Here is a 19622-nt window from a genome sequence, read left to right on the forward strand (position 1 = left end):
ACAGACCGACAGAATTGGCGATTGCTATATGTCACTTGGTCAAGTGCCCTAAAAATTATTAAAACTTCAAGACAAGTGAGATATCAAACAGTTCGTGGTAACGAACTGTAGTAAGGAGCGACCCGGCTCAATAGTAAACGAAACTCTAAAAAACGGAAAAAAGAATCAGATTTTTATGCTGATTTTAAATATATAAGTTTCATCAAATTTAGTGTTTGTCATCAGAAGTTACGAGCCTGAGAAAATTTGCCTTATTTTAGAAAATAGGGCCCCCTAAAAGTCATAGGATCTTAACGAAAATCGTACCATCGGATTCAGCGTATCAGAGAACCATATAGAAAAAATTTCAAGGTCCAATCTACAAAAATGTGGAATTTCGCATTTTTTGCCAGAAGACAAATCACGGGTGCGTGTTTATTTGTTTTTTTTTTTTTTTTTTTTTTTTCCCAGGGGTCATCGTATCGACCAAGTGGTCCTAGAATGTCGCAAGAGGGCTCATTCTAACGGAAATGAAAAGTTCTAGTGCCCTTTTCAAGTGACCAAAAAAATTGGAGGGCACCTAGGCCCCCTCCCACGCTCATTTTTTTACCAAAGTCAACGGATCAAAATTTTGAGATAGCCATTTTGTTCCGCATAGTCTAAAACCATAATAACTATGTCTTTGGGGACGACTTACCCCCCACAGTCCCTCGGAGAGGGGCTGCAAGTTACAAACTTTGGCCAATGTTTACATACAGTAATGGTTACTGGGAAGTGTACCGACGTTATCAGGGGGATTTTTTTGGTTTGGGTGTGGGGTTCAGGGGAGGGGGCTATATGGGAGGATCTTTTCTTGGAGGAATATTTCATGGGGGAAGAGAAATTCAATCAAAAGGGCGCAGGACTTTCTAGCATTACTATAAAAAACAAACAATGAAAATATAAACATGAAAAAGTTTTTTCAATTGAAAGTAACGAGAAGCATCAAAACTTAAAACGAACAGAGATTATTACGCATATGAGGGATTCTAAAAATACTTTAGCATAAAGAGCGAGGTATTTAGGAGGAGATAAATACTTCACTCTTTATGCTAAAAATTTTTTAAGTAATTTCAACTATTTATTCTACGGCCTTTCTGATTCAGGGGTCATTCTTAAAGAATTGGGACAAAACAAGATTTAGTGTGAAGAGCGAGGTATTAACGAGGGGACCAACCCCCTCATATACATAATCAAAAATATAAGAATATAAAAGTTTGTTACGTAAGTTAATTCTTAAGTTGCGTATTTTTTTACTAATAAAAACGTTCGTTAAAAATTAAAAGATCTAGTTGCCTTTTTTAGTAACCGAAAAATTGGAGGACAACTAGGCCTCCTTCCCCACCCCTTATTTCTCAAAATCGTCTGATCAAAACTAAGAGAAAGCCATTTAGCCAAAAAAAGAATTAATATGCAAATTTCATTTTAATAATTAATGTACGGAGAGCCAAAATCAGACATGCATTAATTCAAAAACTTTCAGAAATTAAATAAAAAAAACAAGTTTTTTGAAATGAAAGTAAGGAGCGACATTACAACTTAAAACGAGCAGAAATTACTCCTTATATGAAAGGGGTTTTTCCTCCTCGACGCCCTGCTCTTTGCGCTAAAGTTTGATTCTTTCTCGCAACTCTACTTTTTAAAACAATAAAAAACTTTAGCGTAAAGAGCGGGGCGTCGAGGAGGAAAAACCCCTTTCATATAAGGAGTAATTTCTGTTCGTTTTAAGTTGTAATGTCGCTCCTTACTTTCATTTCAAAACACTTGTTTTTTTTTATTTAATACGTATAAGGAACATTTGGCGGCTATGCTTTGGTCATCTTTGTTACGAAATGTGGGCATATTTTCCTAGTTGATGAACCTATTATTTGTTTCTAATGCATGTGAGGGTGCATAAAATTCGGTTTCATGTGCATTATGGAGAGGGTATGAATAGATCGTTACAGGACTTCGGCCTATTCTTTAAGAGGTTAAGCATACCATTTAAGAATATAGTGGTAGTGACGACTTCAGTGTTGCAGTACACAATAGAAAAGAAATCTGGTTCAAATTTTAAGGCAAAAGGAGGGAATTGTGAGTACCAATAAGTTGTTACGTCTCGTTCATCTTTTCAATGAGGGGTTGGCATGTTTTGCTGGTTGATGTACCTTTTATTTGCTTTGTTGCATTTGGGATTACGAAAAGGTTCACATTCGCCACGGAGAGGGAAGTACAAGTAAGAATTGATTGTTAAGGGGTTCTAGACTAATTCTCTTAAAAGAATCCTCTCGTGCTGAGGACCATTCCTCCAAAAAATCACCTCCACAAAAATTTAGCCTAAAAAATTCTTTCTCAGAGAATCCCCCGTGAATAATTAGCCCCGGACCCCCATCCCTCCATCCGAAAATGTAAAATTGAGCAGCCAAAGAGAAACTGTGACAAACGAAAAATAAAGAAAAGAAGGTAAGTTGGAATATTCTATCTATATTCCTGATTTTCTTTTCTTTTAGTTTTTTTGTGTGTTTTGGGGTTGACTTATCAGAGCAGGGTGCACCGATATCTATAAAATATGAGGGATTCATCCCCCAACACTCTCCGAGGCAAAGCTCCTCGGTAAGTTGATACGCCAGACTCTCAAACCCTTTTCAGTCTCTTCCAACCTCATCTTTAGTAACATCCGACTCCTCCGATACTCGATGTTATTCTTCCTATTCCATCTCCCGATTACCACAGCTTTCTTTTTAACAGGGTGAAAACCTCTTCCTCTCACTTGTGTTCTTAACCTTACGCTGACAAATGGATCCCGAAGAATAATACTATCCTCGGGGATAGAAAAGATATCAAATCATACAGCCACATTGCAATCCTTTTGTTCCTTCCACATTTTCCTAGTTTCGTAGTACAAACAAACAAGTTCTCTTCAAATGGGAAATGAGCAACAGCGTCTGTCATTTCGGGTTAAGTTTTCAAACTATGCTCAATTTTAGCCGTTCTTTTCTATCTTTCAGATTTCTTTATTTTCAAAGTTGAAATACACAAATTGTCTTTAATGTGAATTAGATAATAGTGTTGGCTATCACAAACTGAATTTTTGAATCCTACTCGTTTTTTGAAGCTATTTTGTCTTTTTTAGATTTTCTCACTCGGATATTCAGTGGCATAATGCCCTGAGGAGCTACAATGGTAGAGAACCTTCTCTATTTGTCTCTTTTTTTTCTCTGTTTAGGGGTTGAATATCATTAATGTTTCTACTATATCATGATTATAGAGGATCCGAATTTTTTTTCTGATTTTGGTAAAACAACCTGCCAATTCACTCGTTTCAATAGTTGTTTCCCTGGTTAAATCTTTTAAAAATAAGTTCTCAAATTCATTTTAGAATGTTTCAAAAACTGCTCTACCATTCTTTTTTGTACTAATACTCAAATGATATATTTCATGCATCTATATTATCTATCATGCTACAAATTCCTAGTTCTAGCTATTGTAGCTCTAAACCTGTTGTATGTCAAGGAGCTTTTTCTACATTTAAGAGTTACTTTTCCTCAGACTTTGACGCCCTTCCGATGCTTTGACACTTTTCTTTGACGCTCTTCCAATAAGCCATTCGACCCAACTGTTTTTCGAAAAGTTGGAGAAATACTGATATACATTTTCATTTTCTTTCCTTGGCTGAAGCTGCAAGGCGCGAAATAGATCTTTTGATGAGGGCTAATGTGGGATTTGTAAAACCTTTCCTAGGAGAATTTCCATCATTTGGTTATTTTTCGCACTCTGTTTTTTCTTTCTACCTCGTTCCTTTCTTTTCTGTGTGCCCCATCCTTTAGTTATTTTGCCTCTTTCCATTCCTTTCGATCATTTTACTCTTTAAGTACATCCTCAACTTTTTTGAATTTCATGATCCCCGACTTGAACAAAAGTTAACAATGCTACGAAATTGAAAATGGTAAGTCAGATCTTAAGGTACTGGTTGATTCATAAGCAAGAGCGGAAAAAAATTGCTGACATGTTACGGACCAGGGATGTCAAAGCTTCCTTAAAAATGCACTAAAACGGTTCCTGAGGATAACCCGGCGAGTCCCACTAGAGTTCAAAAACTCTGTAACTAGCTTGATTCCTAAATGTGAAAAAACCGAACACTGTGGGGATTCCTGTGCATTTAAAATATTTTCTTTTAGCCAAGTCTGACTTAAAACTAGCCATGGCCAATCATCCAAAGATTGGATACGGGAATATTCCAGTTGAACTGTTCCGTTTCCTTCCGCAAAGATACTTCACCTGACCAAAATCTGGTAGTCACCAAGCAGTAGCCTGTAAAAATACCGAATTTTGTTCATATTGCACTCAAGAAGGCCATTCCAGTTCTAAATCGTCTCCATTCAAGGATAAGATGTGCTGTGTCTCTTGCAAGTCGGCTAAGCATAATTACTATTAAACCTACTGTCTGGAGAATATATAAGTTTTACAGAGTAAGCCAAAGAAAAAACCCAAGACGATCTGCGAAACTAAAATTCCTGTCTTTTCGTCAAGCATTCATAGCTGCGTCTCTAAAAAAAACTCCCTTTATTAGAATGCTTATCTAATCGGCATGATACCTTATGTCTTCAGTTACATATCCTGTCTTGAAAGAAAGCTGATCTTTTCAATTTGCTGAGCGGTTGTAATTTTTTTTTTCAGCAAACAGGTCAAAATCCTGTGGTCCCTCTGGTGGTCTTGCTATTATTAACAACGTCCTAGCAACCACCATGAACAACTCAGACTATTTTGTACTGGCGCTAATTAGCGATTTAACCGTAGTAAATGTGCACTTCCCGGGAAACTACGGGGACCAGGCATTCTAAGCTCGGTTTAACACTGCGGCTCAGCAGCTTGGCAGATGTATACACGAGTCAATTTTGAGAAATTATCGCTGCTTGGTAATTTTGGACAACAGGTGTGACCTGAAAAGCGCTAAGTGCTCTCGGTCTCAATTAATCAAAGCCCTTCTGCCCAATCGTTTTTCTCTGCTTCGAAAGGATAAGCCATACTTTTTTCATACGACTGGTAATAACGTATTTAATCTTAATTAAGCTCTTTAATCTAGAACTAACTCAGAGTTACGAAGGTACATGTGTAAAGTGACCATATTCCCATCAGTCTATCATTATCGATCCAAGGAACCATTCCATCTCGTGATACCCCAAAACGGAAATGTAAGGCGATGTCGGGAAATAGTCATGCCATTATTTTCCAGTACGTCAGTGATGATATTCTAAATAAAATAAAATTTCCTTATCACCAACTGTTACAGTTGGACCCAAATATTAGTAAAGGTGAGATTTGTATACAACTAGATGAGCGCTGTCCTGAGATCCTACATTCTTTTAAGTGCGCGGAGAAAGCAGCAGTCCCTGGTAAAAAGTATAAAACGAAAACTGAGAAATTCGGTTTGTCTGGTGATCCAAATTTGCAGGAAGAATGTTTGGATTCAAAATTCTGGCGTCCGGTTTGGCATGAGTGCAGGTCACAGAGATCAAGCCCTATGAATACAGAACGTTTATATACAAAATATAACTTTAGTCAAAAACAAATCCGGTTGTGTTGTGGAAAAAACGTCCCAGTTCATCTTCAATCACCGGTTTTGTCGATGGGATACATTTTACTGACTAACATGCCCATTTTTAAGAGCAGTTGAAGTCCCTTAATTCTGAAGTGACTATACAGTTTGAACTGAATATTGAGTCTACACTTGAAGCGACATCTAAGTGTAGTTTGATCTTGGTGTCACAACCGTCCATTAAATATGGCATATGGAAAATAAAAAAAAGTTTTCATCCGGAAAAGATTGGAAGTGCGCTCGGCATTTATAGTTGGTAATGAATTTTCTTATGTGCACATCTTTCTTTGGTGCATCAGATCATTTTTAGTGTTTACATAGCGCCAGATAATTTTTGTACGGGATTGATTACACTTATTTTAAGGAAAGGTTGGCCTAGCATAGTCCGATCACAGTTTCAAGCGCATTGTCGAAAGTATTTGAGCTATTGATTGTTGATGCTATTTTTTATATTTGCAAAGTACCACTTTTATGATTTCACCAAGGACTGGGTTGTTTCCAGACACTTAAATTGTTGTGTAAGATTTTAAAAAATTCTACAAAAGCCTGTAAGTTTTTGGCAATTAGTCCTTTTTATGTGAGTAATGCCTATGGGTCGTTAATTCATTCCCATTCGATGTTGAAGCTTTTTGATCGAGGGGTTTCTCCTGATGAAATTTGGTTATTATCTTATATAATCCTTAATCCCGACTTCATGCATTGTAATGGATACTGATGTTTCGATTTTGGGTTATGGGGATGACCTGCTGAAGTTAAATTGGTCGGTTGCTAGTCTTGAAAATAGTTATCCTGTTATGGATGATAATTATAAGCGTATTGGTTCGTCTTTGAATGCTTTGAAGTTGCAAGTTTTGCTTTTTAATTGTCGATTAAATATTGCATTTGATGTGATGAATCTTGGTGGTAGAGCTATAAAAAAATATCAGGGAACTTATTTATCTAGGTCTTCCAATAAGCTAATTATTGGCCGCACAGAGAAGAAACTACGCGGAGCATACACGTCACTTATTTGTCTTACAAGTAGTTGAAATAGATGCAGTATTTGGAGAGGTAGTAGTAAAAGTTGTAGTGGTAGTAGCAAATGAAGCGGTAGTTGTATTCCTAGTAACATGCACATATTGTCTTTTCGTCAATTGGCCTTTAAGCATTCTCTTTAAGTTCCCTTTTGACCCTTTTGACAATGTGTATACACGAATTGTTGTTAAATTTAGTTCAAATTTCCCCTCAATATTCTGTCCAAATTTTCACCTTAATGCGCTTGTCCTCAATACAACTAGTATTATAGTAGTAGTGCTAGTAGTAGGAGCAGTAGTAGTATTGTATTAGTAGCAGTACTAACAGTTGTAGCAGCAACATTAAGAGCAATAGTAACATGTACATGCTGCTTTTTGGTCAGTTGAACGTCCTCCCCATGATGAATTTGAAGTTTCATCTTGACAAGGTAAGCCGTTACAAAAATGTTACCGATAAACACTTCCGACAGTATCCATGCACATAGTTAAAATTTCACCTCAACACATCCTCAAATGTTCATTTCAATATCCTCAGCCTTTGTGGTATTCGCTACAGAAGCAATAGTTTTGGTGGTAGCAGTGGTAGTAGTAGCGGTAGCAGTAATAGTAATGGAAGTTGTAGTAGCAATAGTAGTAGCGTGCCAATAGTACCTTTATGGTTAACGGATCACATCCCTTATCATTTCCTGAAAGTTCCAAATTAATTTACTCAGTCATTCCTAAGTTATGCTCTTTTGACAGCCCGTATGCACATAAAAAGTTTTGCTTCAGTTCAAAGCTCTCCTCAACATTCTCTGGGGGAGGGCTGTGGGAGCTTGACATCCCCAGAAAAATAACTACTAGACCTTTCAAATATGCGGAGCAAAATAGCGGTCATAAAATTTCGATTGGATATGCTTTGGGAAATGATGGACGTCGGAGAAGGGCTAGTTGCCTTCCAATTACTTTTGGCTCTTAAAAAGGGCACAAGAACTTTCAAAACCAATGAAAACCACAGTATAAACGCCCAAGGGCACAACTTATAACCTCTGCCCCCAGGCTCTAGGGGATTGTGTCAACCATTGAGACATGATTTTATGGTATTTAGACTATTTTAAACAAAATGGCTATCACAAAATATTGAACGGATGCGTTTGAGTAAAAGAGTACACAGGGGGTTAAGTAGGCTAGTTACCCTCTGATCACTTTTGACACTCGAAAAGGGAAGTAGAGCTTTAAATTTCTAATCAAATGAGTCTCTTCCAAAGTTTACATGACCACTACTTCCATAGAAACCTTATATACCCCCAAAGCATGACTTAGAAACCTTGCCCTCAAGCTCTGGTCGCCCTCCAATTACTTTTGATTTTCAAAAAGTGCACTAGAGCTTCCGAATTTCAATCATATGAGCCCCTACAAAGTTTATACGCCAACCCGTTCCATAAAAATCTTATTTCTTAAAAATGGTTAACTAGCACAGCTTATAGGCCTTGCCCTAAAGTTTATGGAAGGGATGGCATCCCCCAGAACTTAATTACTTGACCTTTCAAGTGTGCTGAAAAAAAATCTTAAAATTTTGATTGGATGTGTTTGGGGAAATGATGGGCGTTGGGGGGGGGGTGTTGCCCTTTAATCACTGTTGACTCTTATAAAGAGCACCAGAACTTTTAATTTCTAATCAAATAAGCTCTTTTCAAAGTTTTGACGACAGTTCCTTCTATACGAAGCGCTTCATGAAAAAACACATTGTGCCCACATCACTTTTTACTTAGGCAGGGTTATTGTGCTGCCTATTATGATAATTATAAGCGAAGAGACTTGTCTTTGAATGATATGAAGTCACCAGTTTTGCTTTTTAATCGTCCACCAAGTCTTGCACCTGATGTGACACATATTTGCAGTAGGCTATAAAACCTGTCAGTGAACAGATTTATCTAGGCCTTTTAATTCGTTCTTCTGCATCTGCAACTGGCTAGGTGATTATAGCCCACACAGAGAAGAACTTACACGGAGCATACGCTTCGCTTCTTTTGTCACTGGTAAAAAAAATTCTCTTGGCTAAGCTTTATAATGCCGTGGTTTCACCTCATGTGTTGCTCCTAGCACCATCTGGGGATCATGCGACAGTGACGGATAAGAAAGAGATTAGGAAACTGATTTTCAAAGTTCCCTCTTCAATACTCCACTTGGTCGCAAGATCTTTTTCTTACGAAAATACACTTGATTGTCGACCCTATTCTAAGTGTTGATGACCTGGCCTCTTTCCTGAGTAGTATCAAATAAAAAAATAGTTTTTTTTTAACTGAAAGTAAGGAGTGACATTAAAACTTAAAACGAACATAAATTACTCCGTATATGAAATGGGTTGTCCCCTCCGCAATCCCTCGCTCTTTACGCTAAAGTTTTTAATTGTTTTAAAAAGTAGAACTGTGGCAAAGAATCAAACTTTAGCATAAAGAGCGAGGGATTGCGGAGGGGACAATACATTTCATATACGGAGTAATTTATTGTTCGTTTTAAGTTTTAATGTCGCTCCTTACTTTCAGTTCAAAAAACTAGTTTTTTATTTAATTTCTGAACGTTTTGCATGTTTGAGTTTGGCTCTCCGCACATAAATTATTAAAATGAAATTCGCATATTAATTCTTTTTTTGGCTAAATGGCTTTCTCTTAGTTTTGATCAGACGATTTTGAAAAATAACGGGTGGGAAAGGAGGCCTAGTTGCGCTCCGATTTTTTGGTTACTTAAAAAGGCAACAAGAACTTTTAATTTTTAACGAACGTTTTTATTAGTAAAAATTATACGTAATTTAAGAGTTAACTTACGTAACAAACTGTTATATTCTTATATTTTTATTATGTATATGAGGGGGTTTGTACCCTCCTTAATACCTCGCTCTTTACACTAAATCTTAAATTTTGTCCCAATTCTTTAAGAATAACCCCTGAATCAGAAAGGCCGTAGAATAAATAGTTTAAATTACTAAAAATACTTTAGCATAAAGAGCAAGGTATTTATCTTCTCCTAAATACCTCGCTCTTTATGTTAAAGTATCTATAGAACCCCTCATATGCGTAGTAATCTCTGTCCGTTTTAAGTTTTAATGCTACTCCTTACTTTCAATTAAAAAAAAACCTTTTCATGTTTATTTTTTCATTGTTTTTTTCTATAGTAATGCTAGAAAATCCCCCACCCTTTTCATTGAATTTTTCTTCCCCCATGACATATTTCTCCAAGGAAAGATCCTCCCACATAGCTCTCTCCCCTCAACCCCACCCCCAAACCAAAACAATCCGCCTGAAAACGTCTGTACGCTTCCCAATAACCATTATTGTATGTAAAGACTGGTCAAAGTTTGTAACTTGCAGCCTCTCCCCCAGGGACTGTGGGGGGTAAGTCATCCCCAAAGACATAGTTATTATGGTTTTCGACTATGCAGAACAAAATGGCTATCTCAAAATTTTGATCCGTTGACTTTGGGAAAAATGAGCGTGGGAGGTGGTCTAGGTGCCCTCCAATTTTTTGGTCACTTTAAAAGGGCACTAGAACTCTTCATTTCCGTTAGAATGAGCCCTATCGCGACATTCTAGGACCACTTGGTCGATACGATGACCCCTGGAAAAAAAAATAACACGCACCCGTGATCTGTCCTCTGGCAAAAAATACGAAATTCCACATTTTTGTAGATAGGGTTTTGTGATACGCTGAATGCTATGGTGTGATTTTCGTTGAGATTCTATGACTTTTAGGGGGTGTTTCCCCCTATTTTCCAAAGTAAGGCACATTTTCTCAGGCTCGTAACTTTTCATGACAAAGACTAAATTTAATGAGACTTATATATTTAAAATCAGCATGAAAATCCCATTCTGTTGATGTATCTTTTAGCATCAAAATTTTTAGTTTTTTTAGTTTTTTTTTCCGTTTTTTAGAGTTTCGTTTACTATTCGTTACCACGAATTGTTTGATAAAGATAGACCACCCCTGAATGGATGTTCTTTTTGAATTGTTTTGAATTAAATCCTATTTATTCTTGGGTATAGTAATTATTGTAATCTTTTTCTTATTTTTCTTTCGTTTTGTAGACCATCATTTTCACTTTTTTTTGTTGATAGGTAATTAATATGATACGTAATGCATACGGTGTTTTCAAGCTGCGTCTGGTCGTTAGCTCATCAGTGTTTCCCCGAAAAATGCAAAAGAGCTAATTATTTGCGATCGACCGCTACTACTAATAACGATTCAACGCAGCATCAAGCCGCCTAATGAAAATACAGCTAGGCACGCTCCTCCATCCCAATCTATTCCTAAAGGAGGCGGTAAAGCCTCCCTCTTTCCTAAACTCTAGTTTCATTTTCCCTTAACTCTTTACTTACGACATCCTCCCACCCTAACTGAAAACGACCTGCTTTCTATTTAACCTTAGACAGTCGGCCGAAAAGAACAATTTTCGGCAATCTGTCATCCTTCATTCGCAGATCTTGCCCTGTTCATCTCAACTTTTCTCTCATTATAGCCAAAGAAAGTGGGATTGAGCCACACTTTTCGCACAACCTTCTGTTTGAAATACGGTCAGTCGGTTGGGTACCCAAAAATATCCGTAGAAAAGTTCTCTGGAAAACATCTAGTAAATCTTCCATCGATTTCTGGATCCCCATACTTCAGAACCATATTTGACCACTGATATTACTGTAGCTTCCAATATTCTAATCTTGGTTCGCATATTTCAAACTTTGTTCCTATTCTATTCGCAGACTTCCTATTCTTCCAAACTTTTTTCAGCTGGGGTTTCGAATCTTTTATTTTATTTTTTTTATCAAAATCGAGGCCAGAGGAAAACATAATAAAATACTACAGCGTAAATATACCGAAGAAACTGGATTTGTATCTTGAAATTGAAAGTTTCATTTCTGCAGCTCCCTCTCTCAGGGAAAAGCCTTTGCTTTATATCCTATCTAAGCAAAAAATTAAAATATCACCTTTGTGTTAATTTCTAACTGGTTATTTTATAAGCTAATTGCTTGAAATAATGTTTTTTTAGCAGTGAATTTTTTTCTTTTTCTTTTGTTTGTGAGCTTATTTCCTTTTTCAAACACACACATGAGAGATTTATTAAAGAGTAACTCACCTAACCCAGTGAGGGACCGCAACAGGATCTTTGGATACATTTTCTAAGCCCAGACGCTTAAACTTCTTTTCAAGAAAATGTATTGAATGTTCTAGGTTCTTAGATCCTGTTATTCTTGATCCAAAATTGTCAACAAAATGAGAGAGTGTTCGCCAAGTTCTCCCCTTGTAGAAACCACTTCCTGTGCAGCTGCTTATTATTTTTTTAGCTACATCCCTAGAAAACAAAAAGCAAACTTGTAATTTTCGGCAATACCCCTTAAAGTAGGGCTTCAAGGGTGTGGCGGTGAAGAAATGACTCATGCATTCAAACACCTGTTTGAATATTGAGAATGATTAGATTTTGATGAGTCATAAAAAAAACGAATGATTCATTCGTTTCAACAAAGATAATGACAAGGGCAAGAAAATATATTTAGTTTTTTTTTATTCCTCTCTAGCAAAAGTAACACAACTAACTCAGTAATCAACTATCATAATCAACTCATCTTAGATATTTTCGAAGTAAGAAAAAAAAAGGATTAAAATCGTTATCGGAGACTTTAGACCTCAAATAGTCGCTTTAGAACTTAAATTTTCCCCTTGCTTTTATCCTATACATTTATTTCTATATTACTTTATCAAAACCTTTAAAACAGTAATAGAGTGGCGAATGAAAACTATATTTTTTACTTTCATACTATTCTTCAAAAGGATTTGATTTCTGTATAGAGTTAAGTTTTCATGATTTGTAATATATAGTCTAAGTGAGACATTTTCATTATGCATCTTAAATTTCGGAAGCAATAAGCTACGAATTTTTAAAAAGTGAGAGACGAGATCCAACTATGCAAGAATTATAACTTCTATGCTTTGATTTGCAAATATAAATAGGATTACAAGGAGCCCCAACCTCGCTCAAACCCTGCCACTCACCACGCAAGAGGCTTCTTTATACATAATTCTCTTCTTCCTTTTCTTTTTAGGGGAACCAGACGAAGAAATTTCATGGCAGGCACCGATGGACTTCGGAATAACTTCCAGGAGCCACTTCGTTCTGTCGGCTACAGCTCCCCAGGGATCTTCATCCAGTCTCTTTCCCCTCTCTAACAAAGCTTCTGGAGGCCTCTCCATGGTTCAGTGTCCTCTTTGAATTTTTGTCAAAGATTTTTCTTTCCCCCCCCCCAATGTCACTTCCGAATTGGTACTGGCTCGTAGATAAGAATGTCTCAACATATCGAACCTTTTGGGTGACACAAGGTGGGGCTGGAGAGTTCAAGGCGATGTCTTTTGATGATAAAGGATAGCTCTTCAGTCTTACCAAAGTGGCTTCTTACTTCGCTACTGGAAGCTATGGACCATCTGTTGATTCGGAGTATGTAGCGAAGACAGCGATGATCGAACGCTTTCAGAGCCCTAGCCTCTTCAGCCTTCAGTGGCCGTGTCTCGCACGTGTACAGTACAACTTGCGCGCATTGTATACAGGCTCTGATTTTCGTATTTGTTGAGATTTCATGTCTGACCCATTAAGTTTTTTTCAGACTGGCGAAGACTCACCAAATCCTTGATATCTGGTCTGAAGTGTCTTTACCGGCTCCACCATCAGGTGTTAAAATAGACCCAAGATACTTGAAATCCTTGACGTTTTCAATTGGTTTGCCATCCAAGATGATTTGATATGGAACAGAAAGTTGACGGCCGTCACTTTCGTCTTGAAACTGCTTTTGTTAAGCCCATTACACTTCAAAGAGTTGAAAACATGATCAACCATGTATCATAAGCCGTGGGATGTGGCAAGCAAAATCATCTGAAAAACTCAAGACCATCAGGGATTGAAGAAAACTATCCATTTGACCAAAAAAAATTCCCCTGTGATATCTCAAGGCAATATTTGTTATCCAGTCTATCATATAGTTGAATAATAAGGGCAATAGACACTATAGAGTATCGTTACCTGAGATTTAGCCACAGGTCTTGGTATCCATGCATCGGCTTTGGAGTATGTCAATGAGGTCCTGTGGCTCTCTATCTTCAACCATAATTCTCCATAGTTCTTCTCTGACAAGGGAGTTGAAATCAACAGTAAAGTCAATTAAAGCGATGATAAATGATATTTGGTACCTGTTGTACTGTTGTTGGATGACCAGGATGATCAGTATCAGCTCCTTGAAGCCCCTCCTTGGTCTGAATCCTGCCCATTCAGAACGGATTAGGTTGTCACGTACATCTTTAAATCTACTCAAGAGAGCAACACAAAAAATTTTACTGAATGATCAAATAAGGAAATGTCTCAATAGTTTCTGTAGAAAGTCTTGTCCCCTTTTTGGAGAAAGGAATGAGAACTGATACTATCCAGTCTTTTAGGAAAGCCTTTGTCGTTCAAGCTAGAACAAAGAGGTCGGTTAGGCTGCACAATAGAGTTGGCGAAGCCTTGCATATTTCCGTAAGGATTCCGTCCTCTCCTGGTGTCTTATTACTCAGTATGCACTTAAGCGCTTGAAGTACTTCCATGATACTCGGATAGTTCAGATTTATATCACAAGGTACCCTAGGAGTACCCAAGAAAGGGGGCAGATCACATGAGATCTTGACGGGCTCAGTAGCTCAGAAGTGTTCTTGGAAGTTTTCCGATTGTTCTTCGCATTGAATGATTTCCCCGCACTTATCTTTCAGTGTATAAGCTAATGAACGGGTTTTCTCGTAGCTTCTTTTAGCAATTTAAATATTTTTCGCTATTATGATTTTTAGACGTATGCTCCAGTTCATTCGCAATATTTGACCAGTACCGTCCTTTGTCCTGTTTTACTGACAGTTTAATTCCTATATTGGCTGCTTTAAAGGGTTATTTTGCACATTCAACGAGGGGATACTTCTTTTCAATTAGTCTGCTTAGACGATGACTGACTCTACATACAAGTAGATTGTGATTAGACTCGTTTGAAGACCCTATATTAGCTCCTCTATATACTCTGGGATCTTAGCAGGAGCTTCCTCGTCACCTGCTCACTAGGATGTGATCTATCTGAGTTTTTGTTTTACCGTTGTTCCAGCACCATGTAACGATATGCAGTTCCTTGTGTTCAAAAAGGGTGTTATTAGCACAGAAATTGTTGTACCTGGCTAGCTTAGGAAGCCTTTCTCCATTAATGCATCTATCGCCAACAGTATGGGGCCCAACTGCTGTCGCTGCATCAGGGTCTGATATGCCAAGTCAAGTGTCTCAATCTCTTTTGATGAAAACCATGTCTAATATCGGTGTCCTATCGATAGTCTTTTGGAGGTTGTAGTAGAAGGTATCTTTGAGTGAACTGCTGCTATCTCTTATTGGAGCATACACAGTGATGATGGCTATTTGGCTTGTATGACCTCTGAGTTTGATTGCCGAGATACGAGAAAAAACTGGTTCCTAGGTCACCACACAGTTTGCAATAGGAGCATCTACAAAGAATCCAACTCCATGTTGGCCTGAGCAATCAGTAGGGCCCAAGTTGTAAAACTAAAATGAACAAGTATCGTTCATGGTGACCCTTTGGGACAAAACTTCATTCATTCGCGTTTCAAACACGCGGCAAATATTGACTCTATATTTAAGGAGCTTTCGTGCAAGGACTAGGTGCGTTGATTCTAGTTTGCAGCTCCAAACATTACATCTGCCAATATTTAGATGCTTAATTGGTCGGGCAACTTGCACACTTGACAGACGAGGCACCAGCCGACATGGCCCAAGTTGGTTACCGGAGACGTCGTAGCACTGTTATCCTGCAATGATTTTCAATATCTATTAACGTATCATGGGAATTGGCTTGACCAAGAGTTCTCTAGACCCTTAACGCGTCTAATTCTCACTGTCACCTGTCTTTCTACTGCAAATTAATGTGAAATTCTGCACGAGGTCATGGCGCCATTATTGGCTCAATACGACCACCCTGGGGAAAAAAGATCTATTTTTTAAAATCATAACCTATCTTGATCATTTTTGAGGACAGAAATGTCAGCATGCCAATTTTCAGGAAAATAATTATCACAGATAACGAGGAATAATAAATACATATAGATATACCCAATTACTATTCATTTCTGCGTGAGTCTACAGCTGAAGTTTAGAAGGGTAACTACCTTCCAGGAATCTATGAGGTACATAGACTCCAGGATTACAATATCAGAGACACTTTCCCGGAACAGTTGACAACTAAACGGTACAGTTTAAAATCTGCCAATGTAGAAGATAGATGGAATAATCATGGGAAAATAGTTTGTGAAGTCACTGTTAGTGTGTTAGAGAAGAAAGTTAGAAACACATCTAGGAATACTAGTGAAAATCCTTTATGTTCAATAGAGAGGCTTGTACAAGAATTACTCGAGTGGCAGATCATAAAAAGATAACAGGAATGTAAAGAAAGTGGAGAAAGCATTAAAATATGAATTATTGAAGGGCGAAGTGAAGGCTATGAATAAATTACTATATACCTGGAAGATGCGGTCAAACGGCATAATAGTAAAACATTATACTGGTATGTTGATAAATTGAGAGTGAATAGTTAATCTGGACTTGTCCCAGTTAAAGATGGGAATGGGGCCACAAATAGTGATAAGGAAAGAGTTAAAGATAAGGGTAGAGTATTTTGAGAATGTGCTTAACCATGACAGAGTTACAGGAAAAGAAATAATAAAGAATGAAAAAGTTTGTGACACTTTTGATTTGAAGGAAGATTTATTTTGTGAAGAAGAATTAGTAACAGTACTAAAAGGATTAAAAAATAGTAAGGCACCAGGTGCTGATACTGTGGGAAATGAGTGCCTTAAATATAGCGGTGATGAATTTAGAGATAAGTTACGGAAATTATGAATACAAATTTTGAGTATCTACTGAGTATGAAAACTTGCCCCTCTATAAGAAAAATGATAAGAGCGAGTGTTATAATTATGGAGGCAATAGCCTTGTTTCTGTAAAGCAAATTACTTAGTAAGATTGATACTTTTAGACAGAGATGCTGCAGATAAAGTTTTAAGAGGGGAGCAGTGAAGTTGAAGGAAGAGGAGAGAATATGTCAACCATATTTTTACTCTTGGATTAATACTTGAGAAGCGCAAAGAAGTGTAAAAGAAGAATAATTCGCCAAAACTAGGAATAACTGAAGGTAAAGAGGTGATATTGGGAATTCTAAAAATCGATCATGTTGACAGCTTCACTTATCTAGATAGTAGTATTGGTAAAAACGATGGTTGCAGTGATGATTAAAATCAGAAAAGACAAGGCTCAAGGTGTTTTGTATGCAGTTTAAAAAGTTTGGAACAATTCAAAGATAAGCCTGTGAACCAAAATTAGGATAGATCTACGTTGTATGGGAAACGTGAGGTGTTGCGGCAACGTTTGTTCGGCTTCGCAGAGCAAAATGTTGCGAGAGCAACACTACGGTTTTATTTCCTTGCTTCGATTAAACGTTTAAGTCGTTAATCTGTAAGTATCTTAAAATAAACGAGTCCCCTACATGTCTTATCACTGGAACCAAATTGGTCTTACCACCAAATACACCGGAAACAAATAATAGGTACAGCAACTGGCAAAAGTTGCGAACCCCTCATTTTCGAAGATGATTACGAGCTAACACCCGATTATTGCTTGAAACTCCTCTATATGTCTCGCAATTGGTATCGGCCTATTTTTGGTTTCAGTGCGTAGGCCTACCTTACAACTGAAGTTGTCAACCCCTTTGATTTTTCGAACTGGCACATTTCATGAAGGAATTTTTCTATCAAAAAGGGATGACATGTACTTTGATCAGCTCATCAGGAGCTATCGACTGCCGTCGAAAAAAAAAATCTATCTGTCTTAGTTCAAAAGTTGACTTGAAGTCAATCTAATTTCTTTAGTAATGAGTTAAAATCTAATTTCTTTAGTAATGAGAGAACTTTTAAAGTTTAAGAGGCACATCTGATACCATTTCTCTACTGCAATCCCAAATGCGAAAAACCGAATGATAAATTCAACTAAAATCAAACAGTTCGTGGTAACGAACTGTAGTAAGGAGCGATCCGGCTCAATAGTAAACAAAACTAAAAAACGGAATTTTAATACTAAAAGATACATCAAAAGAATCGTATTTTTATGCTGAATTTAAATATATACGTTCCATCAAATTTAGTCTTACTTATCAAGTCTTTTACTTATCAAGTTTACTTACTTATAAGGTCTTCAAAGAGCATTGATCAGTTATAAAAATAACTATGCATCCATCTTAGTCAAACAGTTCATGGTAACCAACTGTTGTAAGGAGCGACCCGGCTCATTAGTAACCAAAACTCTGAAACACGGAATTTCAATACCAATATTTACATAAAAAAAATATATTTAATGCTGATAAGTTTCATCAAGTTTAGCCTTTTTTATCAAAAGTTACGAGCCTGAGAAAATTTAAATTATTTTGGAAATAGGGGGAAACACCCCCTAAAAGTCATAGAATCTTAACGAAAACCACACTATCGCATTCAGCGTATCAGATAACTCTACTACAAAAGTTTCAAGCTCCTATCTACAAAAATGTGGAACTTCGTAAAAAAAAGAAAAAACTAACAAAAGGAAAAACTATAAAAAATGAAAAACTGAAAAAAAGCAAAAACTAAAAAAGTAAAAAAATAAAAAAGGAAAAAAACTATATGTCCGTCTGTTACACTATCTTCTAAAAAAGGAAAAAACTGAAAAAAAAACTTAAAAATTAAAAAAAAAAAAAAAAAAAAAAAAAATTAAGAAAATTCAAAAAAGGGAAAAAAAACTAAAAAAAATCTATCTTCTATAAAAAAGTAAAAAACTTAAAAAAATGAAAAAAACTAAAACAAAACTAAAAAAGTAAAAAAAACTAAAAAGATAAAAGAAAAAACTAAAAAAAACTAAAAAGCTAAAAAAAACTAAAAAAACATAAAGAAAGAAAAAAACTAAAAAATAAAAAAGGAGAAACTAAAAAAGGAAACTAAGAATAAAAAAAACTAAAGACAAGAAAAAACTAAAAAAGAAAAAACTAAAAAAAATGACAATAAATACTTATCTTATAGATGTGTGAAAAAAAGGAACTAAAAACTAAAAGCAAAAAAATAAAAAAGAAAAAAATAAAAAGAAGAAATAAGAAAAAAAGAAAAAATGAAAAGAAGAAATAAGAAAAAAGAAAAAATTAAAAAAAAAGAAAAAAAAGAAAAAATTTAAAAAAAAAAGAAAAAACTAAAAAGAAAAAAGGTAAAACTAAAGAAAAAAAGAAAAAACTAAATAAAGAAAATAAGAAAAAAGCCTAAAAAAAGAGAATACTAAAAAAGAAAAGGAATAAAAAAAAAAGAAAAAAAAGAAAAACTGGGAAAAACGGAAAAAAGAAAAAACCTAAAAGAAGAGAAATACTAAAAAAGAAAAAGAATAAAAAAGAAAAAACCAAGCTCAATGGCAATCATTTAAAAAAACAGGTTTCAGTTCTTTTTCGTTTTCTCTATAACTCTATGTTAATCAAGTATTGAATAATACAATATGTATTAACAGTTGCCACAGTTCATTACAAATAAGTTGTTTGTCGACTGACATCATGTTTGTCCACTGACGTCATTATAAGGATTGAGCATTATGACGTCCTTTATGTATTTTGTACGTTTGTATATGACGTCAAAGGCTTTGTATATGACGTCAAAGGCTTTGTATATGACGTCATTATTAGTATATAAGAAGGCGTTTCAAAGAGAAATTTTTAGTATAGATATTAAAATGACAGAAGAAACAGCCGAGGAAGCTGCTCAAATAGTTAATTCAAAGAGAAATTTTAGTATAAATCCTACAATGGCAGAAGAAACAGCCGAGGAAGCTGTTCAAAGAGTTAATGCCAAAAGGCTTGTGGCTAAAGAACGCAAAACCGCGCAGTTAGATGAAAATCAACCTGGACAGCGAGAGTCAAAACGTATCAAAA

At 36.2% G+C, this 19622-nt stretch overlaps 1 protein-coding gene across 3 annotated transcripts in view; it reads right to left on the reverse strand.

Annotated features, from left to right (window-relative positions):
* LOC136040210 (carboxypeptidase Q-like) overlaps positions 1-19622 on the reverse strand; it is a 68818-nt gene that overhangs the window by 24437 nt on the left and 24759 nt on the right. For all 3 annotated transcript variants that reach the window (XM_065724404.1, XM_065724413.1, XM_065724393.1), the window contains one exon: positions 11711-11926. In XM_065724404.1, coding sequence (XP_065580476.1) covers positions 11711-11926 — 216 coding nt within the window. The remainder of the gene's footprint in view (positions 1-11710; positions 11927-19622) is intronic.

This window comes from Artemia franciscana, chromosome 2 (assembly GCF_032884065.1).
Source record: "Artemia franciscana chromosome 2, ASM3288406v1, whole genome shotgun sequence".
Lineage (NCBI taxonomy): Eukaryota > Metazoa > Arthropoda > Branchiopoda > Anostraca > Artemiidae > Artemia > Artemia franciscana.